This window comes from Trachymyrmex septentrionalis, unplaced genomic scaffold (genome assembly GCF_001594115.1).
Source record: "Trachymyrmex septentrionalis isolate Tsep2-gDNA-1 unplaced genomic scaffold, Tsep1.0 scaffold2, whole genome shotgun sequence".
NCBI lineage: Eukaryota > Metazoa > Arthropoda > Insecta > Hymenoptera > Formicidae > Trachymyrmex > Trachymyrmex septentrionalis.
Window position 1 is genome coordinate 2,349,627 of NW_017305179.1, and position 12,154 is coordinate 2,361,780.

At 36.9% G+C, this 12,154-nt stretch overlaps 1 protein-coding gene across 2 annotated transcripts in view; it reads right to left on the reverse strand.

Moving 5' to 3' along the window:
- Nucleotides 1–785: 785 nt before the first annotated feature.
- The window catches only part of LOC108747490, a 46,109-nt gene continuing 34,740 nt past the window's right edge, over nt 786–12,154 (reverse strand). For both annotated transcript variants that reach the window (XM_018485000.1, XM_018485001.1), the window contains 3 exons: nt 5,444–5,735; nt 3,609–3,827; nt 786–3,355 (listed from right to left, as the gene is read on the reverse strand). In XM_018485000.1, the coding sequence (XP_018340502.1) occupies nt 893–3,355; nt 3,609–3,827; nt 5,444–5,735 (2,974 nt within the window). In that variant the 3' untranslated portion in view covers nt 786–892. The remainder of the gene's footprint in view (nt 3,356–3,608; nt 3,828–5,443; nt 5,736–12,154) is intronic.

A 12,154-nucleotide genomic window follows, 5' to 3' on the forward strand; every position in this document is an offset into this window, starting at 1 on the left:
AGAAATGTACGAAGTACAGTCTTAGTTGGCACTTGCACTACTATTGCATATATAATCGTTAACAAAGAATTGTATCACACAATGTAGTGAAGGCACACAAGAGTCCATCACCAAAAAAATTATTTGTTGTTATGAAAAAACGTGTATTCGTTGTTAAAACGTGTATATTCGACGTAAATGTAATTATTACAAATGTAGCATCATAATAATACTCAAAAATATTGCACTCTAAATCATTTCTCATTGTCTATTTCTATTTAATAAGAAATGATGTATTCATGTATCAATTGATGAAATGATTCGTTCGTACTATTTCTCTTTTGTGCTTTCTCATACATTTATGGAAATTATAAATCCTCAAATTCACATATTTTCTCATTTTACTATTGGGCGGTATAATAACATTATATTTTTTCGTATAAATTTAACATGGAATCTAAAGGAAAAATAAAATAATCGGTTCTTCTGCATCAATTTTCAATGTGATACATATAATATCCCAATATATTTGGAATGTTTCCATACAAAATGATTCTAGTGATCCTGAAGCTCTTTTTATTGATAATACTTTTGAGGCCTTCTTTTGAGGGTATTATCTTCAGAGATACCAAATTATTTGCGAATGGTTTGTGTATCAATGCACTCCTCGCCTTGATGAAGTGAACGACAAGATTGACGAAACGTTGGCATTAGTAATGGATTATGATACGGTAATAACCCGTAAACCACTTGGCAGTTCTTTTTATTATTATTTTATCTCATAGTGTTAATTTCATTATCCTTGAATAAATTATATAAGAATTCTTAATTATTTTTTATACACGGAAAAATTGTACAAATTATTTCCATTGATTCATTAGAGTTTCATACAAGATTTATACTTAAGACACGTTCAGTAAAGACCGGAGACAATGTCCGTTACTTTTCCACGTTTCCCAATCAGCGAAGATGTTGTATTTCTTCGACTAATTAGATTTTCTTTAATTGGCTGATTTCCCGAATATTTGCCCGCGTTGAAACGATTCTTTCCAAGACCAAATGTATCGTATGTTCGGCCAGCAAAAATTCCTGATTCGTTCGGTCTGCTAGTGAACTTGTTATTGACTTTATCTTTCTGGCAAAAGGAATTGTGTCTTATGCTATTTTTTGATAATATTATTGGTGAGTCTTCCGATGAGTTAGTTTCGCCCTTGCTTCTCGCATAATTTAACTCGTTATGATAATTCCATTCGCGAGTTCTCTGTTCCTCGTAGAATTCGTCGCTTTTTAATTGCTTATTGTTAACATGATACAGTTCATCGTTCTTCATATCTCTATTTCTAAAAACGAGATTATCTCGCTTTCCTTGATCAAATTCTGAAGAATTACCACAAAAATCATCAGATTTGATTACTCTCGATTTTGTCGGCTGCTTCTCGTTGCGGGATTTGGTCGCTTTTGTCTGACGTTTATTCCCGTTCCATTGATTTTGCTCTTGCGTAATAACAATGTCGACCATCGAGTCTAGGCCTTCATCAATCCTGTCCAGGGATTTCGTTATCAAACTGGGAGACTTTGGTGCGTCGATTGATCGCGGTCGTCTCGTGACAACAGGCTTCAAATTAAAATCCGTAAAGTAAAAAAGACCGCTGTCGCTTTCCCCTTTCGATGAGCATTGATCTTTCTTTGATACATGATGAGAGATGTGATGGAAAGATTCCGATCTACGCATTTTAAATCTGGAAGAATCAGTCAGCAGTGACACCTGCTCATGTTTACCAAGATTCTCGAAGTCGTTTGATCTCTCATAATTCTGTAGACTTCGATGCTCGTCGAAAGAATTTAAACTTTCAAATTTTCTGATACGACACTCCACTCTACTCCCCGACCGTCTCGATTGTGGACTGGACACATTCGACTCGAAGTAATCGTGACTAGCGGAGCGGCGCAAAAATTTCCTCTTTTCTATCTCGCTTCTATATTTAGAACTATGTCGATGAACCATCCGTTGATCAGCCGATCGTCCGGAAGACGTCTCAAATCCCTTGGGAATAGATTCGAATTGTCTGTAAACGTCGATTTGTTTATTAATTGGCCTGACATCCGTAATAATATTTGCTTTCGAAGCATCGTAATTTCTCAAAGTTTTTCTATCGTTTATATCATTATCTTCGAAGTGATGCAAATCATCGAGACTCTTTCTAAATTTAACATCGATACGATTCGAGCCTATCAATATAGTATCGCTTTTAGTTTGTTTCTGCAAGTGATTCTCATTAATAATTCTCATCTGTCCGTCATAGACTTGATGTTTGCTGTTATATTTGAGTTTGGAAGCGCTTAGCAATGAATCGCTGCCGTCACCGAGAGTTTCTTCCTCGACTTCCTCGTCGTGGGAGTTGTACATCTCTGCATGATCAGCGAAGTCGCAATGCCTAGCGGACATGATGGCTGATAAGCACGGCGGTGCCCTTCGTGGCGGTTGTGGATGTAGAATAGCCGGTACTATCGCCTCTTCCACATCGGGTCCCTTTACAACGATCTTAACACTGCCTTCCATCGATGACTTTGATGTTTTGCGCAACCCAAGACTCAATTTCTTCGTGCCATCCGAATCAGTACTATAATCTTGATCATTGCCGAAATAAGTCACTTGCTCACTTTTTATCTGATTTTGAAACGCGTTAGAGCCCGTATTCGATTTTATTATCTTCAAATCCGTATATTGGTCTCTCTTGGGTATTTTGTCGTATATATAACTCTCAGAGTTATTCAACGAGACCTTGGAATTCGATCGGTATAATTTATTTTTATCCGATTCTTGCTTATTACGGACAGTTTCTTGATTGTCATTAGCACGATGATTCAGTTCCTGAGTTTTGTCGCTGAATTCTTCCTCAGCGTCTTTCACTATGATCCTCAGCTCCTCGATCACGTCGTCTATCGTTGTTTCCTGATCGTTGCTTTGCACAGGTGAGGCTTTCTGCCGATTGATTCTTACTTGATGCTTCGTATCTTCAGGACTGCTGGATCTCTCCGAAGAGCTGATACCTTCATCCTCCGCGTTCGAAGATACTTTCGGGCTTTTAGCAGCAACAAGAATCACCGGCGCGGATTTATCTCGTTCTTCCAAGTTGCAGTCATTTCGTTTCTCCAATTGCATCTGCAAAAGCGACACTTTTTTGCTGAGTACCCTACAAGTTTCTTCCGCACGCGTCACCCTGCGCTGCAGAGCGTCCACGTCGACACAGTTGTGCGCCCATCTCTGAACCTCCTTGTGCAGTAAATCAGTTAAAGCGTCCTCTTCGCGTCCGTCAAATTCCCTAAGCCATTCCTGAAGTACCTGCGGCTCTAAACCAGCTTCGCAGGCTTCAGCCTAAAAGAAAGCGAAATATTTGTATCCCTCATATGGAAATAATGGAGACTACATATCCTTGTTATCCGATATATCGGACAAAGGCTTTAAATGTAAATAGTAAGACTCCAAACAAGGAGCAATTTTCAGCTTAATAGTCATCAAGATGACAGCTATTTAGTTTCCCGATTGTCACTCTGGACGTGAAAGGATTGCAGGAAACAAAAGTAAAAACAAAATGAATATGGTGGATATATTTTACAGTATTTCTTACCTGAATGTACAACTTGGTTTGCGTACGGGGTGCAGATTTCAGAAAAGCGTTTAGAAACGAAACTCCTGCAACCCTCAACGCGATGGCTGCTCTCGGGGCTAAAAGAGCGCCTGCTAAAAATCGAAATCTCCCTCCTTCCCCGTATTTGAGTCTCAGAGTCGATACCGCTTCCGAAACAGCCGCGTGTCCGCCTGGTGCTTGGCACACTTTCGTCAAGAGCTGCAATGAAGTATATTCTTTTAGAAAAGAAAATATAATGCTGAAGATATCGACGATGTACGTTTGCTGAAGGAAAGACAAACTTGAAATATTTGTCGAAACATTCACGCGGGAGATAGTGTACTTGGGACCTGATTATTTATTATTTCGCCACTATAAATGGACGATTCTTATTATACAATTGTAGATTTACAGAATTTGTGTGATCACGCGCCGTGTAATTATCTGCCTCGACTAGACAACTGCTGATTGTACCGCACGATATCCGCTCGCAAGGTATACACATCTCGAGAGCCGGAAAATAAAAAAAAAACCGATCCAACGTCATCCACGTAACGTGCGGGTATATACTAGTAAGTTTGTAAACGGAGCCAATGCTCTCGATCGAATAACATTCGGCGGATAAACGATAAAAACTGGTTTCGTCAGCACTGGTGAGCACCTTCGAAATAACGGCGCCGCCGCCTGTCGAGCGTATCTCCTCGGCTCGAAACACGCGTTTACGACTCCGTCTTGACGGCCAAGGAAAAAACTACCAAATTACCGGGAGCATTAACTTATCACGTAAGACGAAGTGACCCACTAGCACTTTATTTCATTGGTAACTGTAATTTCTTTATTTCCTTCATGAGTGAATTTTTATCACTCCCGTGTGTAAGTATATCGAGTTACTGTTATCATAATCGTATATCCGTAACCGCGATTCGCATCGAGGTGTAAACACTTCAAGTAGCGCAATTAAAAGTTATGACGACGTCTCGATAGATATTCTAGATCAAAATAGACGTCACTATTGTTTTCTGATATTAATCCGCTACTTGAGACGAGCAGTGTTTCGCTTTTATGTGCAGAAAATTAAAAATAAATTTATTATTATAAATGTACGTAATTGTAATTAATGAAAAATGTAAAAAAAGTCCATCAGACTACATCAGCTATTCGGATGCACAAAAATTCTTTACTTTTCGTGTGAATGTAACGAAACAAATAAAATATACGTTTCAACCCCTCAACTCGGATCCTTATCAATATAGAATATAAATCGAAATTACATAATTAACAGAAATTCCAAGATGATTCCCGACAATTAGTCCGTTCTTCTTTATCCAAATGCCAAATTAGCTATGTAATGAATAGTCCAATGATTATTAAAATTATTACATTATACAATAATAATATAAAACTTCGTATATTGAATTGAAGGGTTGAAACGTATATTTTATTTGTTTTGTTACATTCACACGAAAAATAAAGTATTTGTGTGCATCCGAATGGGCTCTGATGGGCTTTTTTACATTTTTCACCGATAGATTCTTTCGAGCCTCATTATATAATATTTGTTCAATTGTTAAATCTCATGTATATAATTTTTATTAATTATACACTTATATATATATATATACGAGTACTTAGCAAAAATATATTGGATCTGGAGATGCAAACTGAGGAGCTAAGAAAATGATATCGCGAAAGGGGCAGAAGAATCTCGCGGAGAATTTCACGACAACGTGCCGACGTTCGCGCGACGCGTACACACGCAGTAGCTCTGTAATCGATTCTTTTCACATCTAACGGTATCGCGACGCTTCGCGAGCGGAAGTGACGATTGTTTGTACCTGAAGAGCCAGAACTCGGGACCGGTTGAGGCTGCTAGTCAGACAGACCGCGAGAGCTAGGAGGCCGGGTTGCGCCTGTACTAATAGCCGCGGTGCATCGGCGCATCGTTCGCCGCATGCCGCCAGGCATTCCACGCACCCCAATTCGTCCAGGGCAGCCCTTCTGGTACCGATCCTTGGCCCGGTCTGCCCCGAATTCGGGGGTGAGCTTTGAGCCAGTTGAACGCCGCGCAAAGTTTCCAACAGCAGGGTCATCCCATCCGCCGGCGGCGAGGCGAACTCTTGCACGAAGCTGCGAAAAAAAAAAGAAGTCGCGACTTGACAGTATTGACTTGAGAATATTCGAACATCTCGTATAATCGTAATGACACGGCGAGATTTTCTTATTTTTAATACTTCCGCGTTCTTCACATCTGTGTCGCCCATCGTTTTTATTATCTTGTACTCACTGCGTGATCATCATATATTTTCTCGCGAGTAAAAAATGGAAATTCAATTGTTAAAAATAGAAATACCGTTTATGCGTGTGATATCTATAAAGAATGTACACAGACGTAATACATGCACACAAATTTCTTCGAGTAAATATATTTTAACATTATTGATTAAAAGTCAGAACAAGAAGGAGAGAAAATCAGAATCTATATCTACATAATTATCTAATATACACACATATTCAACTCTTTTTGGATTCTTCTCTTTAGTAATAAGATTAAAGTCACTGATATATATGGCACGTCAAAATAAAATGGATTTAAAAAAAATCAAAATTTAAGAAACTAATTTTTCGGCTCAACATCTCGCGGGGAAGTGACAGATAAAGAGATTCGTGCAGAATCTCGTAGAGGAATTAGAAGGCATTTTATTTTTCTAAAAGAAAAAAAGATACGCACAAATAATCTATTTTTCTCTTAATCAGCGAATGATAGAAGTAAGAAAACAAAAGATCATCTCGCAACAAGCTTTGGAAAAATTTTTTAATTGTAAAAAACCTGTTTAATACTAGAAAATACATAGAAATGGAATATACATAAGCAACTCAGTCGTTCTGCATATTTGAATCATGACTCTGCCATTGAACGTACATCATTTCAGATATTAAATGTTTACGACTAAGAAGATTTCTCATCTAAACTTAAACATACCGGTAGTTACGCCATTGAATACAGGTTTGTAATAACATTCTTATGTTTTGAATAAAAATCGTCACATAAGCGTTGAAGATATGAAAATATAAAGAAAAAAGATAGTAATTACATAATTACGGAGCTTCTCGCTCGACAAGAAAACCGATCCGGTTTATGCGCGTGTAGCTCGGCGAGTTTTTTTTTCTTTTTTTTTTTCTCCTGAGATTGTCACCACAAGAGCGAAGAGAGCAACTTCGTGATTGAACGAAGGAATCGATCATCATCGCTCCTGAATATATTAACAAAGACATTACAAGAGAGACCTGTCCAAGCTGTTGCGGGACAGCTTTTTCATCACTTGTCACTCGATAAGAATCAAAGTATCATTTCCTCGAATACTATCAATTATATAAGTTATATTAACATTATTGAAAAAAATTAAGGCTTCCTCTTTCTCTGTCTACATCTCTCTATAAGACTGGCTACAGAGAAATAAAACTCATCTCGTCTAACTTAAAACAAATGTTATTACCGAATAGTTAGTAGATATTTTAAATCGCCAACAGTTGAAGAAAAAGGCTCGACGATTTTTGTGACGACATGATTCTTCGTCGATTTGATCGCGTTCTTAATTTTACATATTATATAATGTTACAAATCGAGCGTTATTAGCGTTTCTCTGATCGATCCGTGAGTGTCCTTTTACGAAGTCTTTATACAATTCAGCAGGAGCAACGTGAGATGGTTTCCCTTTACAACTACCCGCAACGCCTTAAGGTAAACAGGTGTAAGGATGGGAAAGTACACGTTATACCTGTCACGCAGTGACAAGTCCATACTCGTGCGAGTATTCGCAATTTTTTCCGATTTTGTGGAAATGATGCGCATCGAATCTATCGTAATTGCCAAGGTAGTTTCGAACTTCCTCCGATCGGTTTAATTTTCTTAATAGCACTGCTTAGAAGACATGCGATGGCGTAATCGAAGAGATGGCACAGAGAAGAGGCCTCTCGTCTTTGTACCTGTTACGAGAGTTATGTTGCTTGAATTGTGCACGAATAATCGCAAGTCGCATGAAGAAAATTTCTATCATTCGCTCGATTAAGAGGAAAGTAGATATTGTTGTGTCTATCTTTTTTTTTTTTATCTGTTATTTCCTCGCGAGATGTTGAGCCGAAAGGAAAATTCTGCGTTATCTTAATAGCGCATATTTTCAGCGAGGCAAACGTTCAAAGAGATTCCATCGAGAATCAAAGATTCAATCGCGAAGAATTCTATGCATTTTATCAAGCCTACACCAAATTTAGCACGAGTATCCCGTTGCATTGTCAAGCGTTGCATACAGGACCAAAGAAGGACCAGACTGTGCCTCACGTGCCACCATTTATAGCATCGTTGCGCAACATTCCGTTATTCGCCAACATGTAGCGGCAAAACGAGAGGGAGAAAAAGAAAATGATACACATAAACCGTAAATTAAGAGCCGCCATAACCAATTGACATGTTTTCTTTTGGCTAATAAGAAGCTGCGAAATCTGTTGCTGCGATATTGAAGGTAGAAATGAGCATCGAATGTTTGAAGGCAGGAGGATTAATGTACACTCGTTAAAAAAAAATAGGCCTCTACAAACGTTACGGTGGCCAATTTTTGTGGCTTTGAATATATAATACGGCATAAAGGAAAAAGATGTAAACAAATTTATATACAGGGTGTCTTATTTTAATTAACTCGCCTGAATGTCTTGATAATTAAATAAGACATTGAAATTGGGATTTTTAAAAGTTGTACAATTCCGAAAAAAATCATTTTGATAAAAAAGAAATCTTTGATAAGAAAAGAAATGACAACGTGAAATAAAACTACATCTTTTTAAGTGGAATCTTGATTTTTTTTTATAATGTAATTCTCACAAATATAAATGGCGAAACAGTGTTTCATGACAGTACCATATATACAGGGTGTTAATTAAACATGTTGCCACACTCGACAGAGCGATTCTTTGGTTTATTTCAAGTAAAAAAGTTCATATAAACGTGTGTCCTAAACGGCTTAGTTTCTGAAATATAGGTGAATGTTCGCAAATGTTTGACGAAACAGTAAATTGCGTTGGAGATATCTTCCTGCATAAATGTGCCTTGCTTCAGTTACCATTCGCACAATCGTAAACAAAGTGACAAAGTCAAAGTCAAAGCCTCCTAGATCACCAGACTTAAATCCTTTGGATTATTTCCTTTGGGGGACATCTGAGATCATTGGTTTATACCACCCCCAATTGAGAATGAAAATAATTTGAGGAATCGAATAGTTGCTTCATGCGAGGCAATACATAACGCACCTGATATCTTTGAGCATGTTCGTCAATCTTTGAGAAGAAGGCTCGATGGATGTATCATGGCGCAAGGCGGACATTTTCAACAATTCATCTAATTTGTTTTATTTCATCATCGGAAGAACTGAAGCCTGTTTTTGTTTTTCTGTTTTTAACTAGTTTTTGACTAGTTCAAGCTGTATTTCTTCCAAATAAACAGATTATTACTACACGTTTAAATTTTTTTCTTTCCGAAACTAAGCCGCTCAGGACACGTGTTTATATGGGCATTTTTACTTGAAATAAACCAAAGAATCGCTCTGTCGAGTATGGCAACATACTTAACTAACACCCTGTATATCGATTTTTACAAAATATCAAACAAAAAACAAGGTAATATGTTATTTTCATGGAAATATGTTTCTAACAGTATTACTTAAATCGTATTACTTGGAATGAAATTTATATTAAAGAAAATTAAGCAGTTAATGTTACAATAACAGTAGTTAGAGATGCTAGTGAAAAAAGATAATATCAGAATATCTTTATTTAACTTTCGCAACATATCGCCTCCACATGCTCCTTCAATTATCATGTTCGCTTGGCACATTTTCGCGCAGAAAAAAACAATCCTGAGAAGTACGCCTCGTTACCTCATCCCATGAAACAATTCCTGGCTATTGAACGAAAGTATAATCGCTGATTATTACACAATAGACCTACTAGAGTTTGCAAAACATCGAGCATTAATAAAGCTCTTAGAGAATATTTCAAGACGAATGGTTTGAATGTTATAATGTTTTAGTATATAATATATATGGCTAAGGACAACCCGGCCTTACGACGCATAACTCGCCGGAAAAAATATATCGAAATGGGCTTTGTCTAGACGGAAATTGCTATAAACAGCACACACATATGTGTGTGTGTGTGTGTACGTGAGTGACACGCAGTGAATCGAATACACGGGACATGCAAATGAGTGTTAAATGCCTCTTATATCGCTGCGGTCGACGTCTCTCGCGTTTAACGACAAAGGAAGGCAAGAGGAGAAGAAAAAGACAGCGGTTCTTCCCTCTTAACAATGGATGCATTATGTTACCGGCGTATTATGCATAATGCGCGAGGTATCGCGATACCAGAGGTATAGCGCAGTACGTGCACGAAATACAAAGGATCCGCCTTTGTTGCCCGCACCGTAAAAATGTCCACGACGACCGCGTTTGGATGCGGAGAAAACGAAAGCTTCGAAGACACGATGAGAGTGACAGTAAAAGAGAAAAACGAGCGTGATGCAGCCGCGACATTCGTGCCAAAACATATAAGCTATCTTGATATTATTAAGTGTCGTAGGCTGGTATTCATAGCCCATTCTTATTTCAAGACCGTCTTAAGTAATGTTTTAAGATGCTAATACGGCCGTCTGATTGGTCTTTGACATCTTAAGACTGTACTTAAGGCAGTCATAAATATAAGAATTGTGTGTGTGACTTATGAATTCCGGCCACAGATCCACGTTCAGTCTTTTCTTCCTATCTTAAAATAATTTTTATGTTTTCTCATTTTTTTTTTTTTTTTTTTTCCTTATATTGTGCAGTTTCTTGACAATTAGCATTTCGTGTAAGGATCGAGATAGTGCATAACGAAAAGATAAATTGACTGGATGAAAGCGAGCAACTTATATTCCAAAAGAATATGTATCAAGATTAGCCGACAGAAACGTATGGATCACCGAGCAGCACATGGCGCATGAATATTGATAAAGCATAAAACGTTCATGATAACGACAATATATTTTGATCGCGATGGATAAACCCAATATTACATGTACAAATGCATGCTACTGTATGTATATAATTCATGGAAGTAACATCTACGATACATTCCTATATGTGCTAGTTTATTTTTCAATGTTATTATACTCATCACGACGAAATGACGTTTTCACATAATTAGCTCATTATGACTTTATTTTCAACAATCTTGCATAATTTTTTTAATTCGAAGTATTGCACAATATTGATTTGATCAAGTTGTTATATGCTTCATTACGATTTTAAATCCGTTTTATATTATTTAAAATTTCTGTGAAATCATATATATATATATATATATATATATATATAATAAAGTCACAGAAAAATTGAATAAAATTTTATTAATTAAACAGATGTAATAATTAAAAAAAATATTTTTTTAGATTTGCCTTAGTAATATTTAATTGGTTATATTAATTTCCATCTCTATTTTTGAAATTAATTTTTTACTTAATTCAATATACGAGAACAATATATTGTAGATAGATATGTTAATTAAATATATATAACTCGCCGATATATATAAACGATATGCGGATAGAGTTAACTATAATCATAATTGAACGATCTAATGGACAAGATATGCGTACATTCATCACTTTGAAGAATGAAGAAACTAGATACACATCGTAGAAAACTATTGAAATATAACCAGCGAAGAATGGACGCTTAAAGAGGCAAACAAGCGTGCGGCAAACAATGACAAACGTATCGACGTGCACCGCGCAAAAAGACGGCAACAGCGGTGTCTGATATCGTGCGAGAGAAAAAAAGAATTTCCTCGTTTTTCATCACGCGTGCAGTAGGAAGCGGTTATGCATTCGTTATTACGCCAAGCGGAAGCACCTGTGGACTATGAGTGTACGGCGGGTTCGGTGCCCGGTCGAGGCTTCGCCTTCGAGGCGACTAATACTTGCTCGGTGTGCGAAAGGGAGCAAAAAGGGAGAAAAAACGGCCGAAAGATTTTTGTTTTTTTTCTTCTTAGCCTGCTCCTTAGTATATTTTTATATATTATATTTCTTCCATTAACTAATCAAGATGATTTCTCGGAGACTAACCAGAGAGGCGATTCGTTCTGCTTGTAATAATCCTTCATTGAGACTTCGTATATTCGCCACCTTCGTTTCTTACTAACATATACACATTTGCGTGCGTTTTTCTTTCTGTGTTCACGACTGCGTAAAAAAATACATCACGTTACGATATCTCCTCTATCGGATTACATATATGCAAATTTTATCGCTTAACTACATCTAATTAAGAAAAGAATTTCATTAAAAAAAGAAGTAAGAATGTGTGTGTGTGTGTGTGAGATTTTCTAATAAATAAAATTTGAAAGATTAAAAAAAGCAAATTTGATTCATAGTTTTTCTATTCTATTATATCATAAACAATTTTATAATTGTAATATTTCTACTTTTATATATATATATAATTAATTAAATAAATTTCACACAC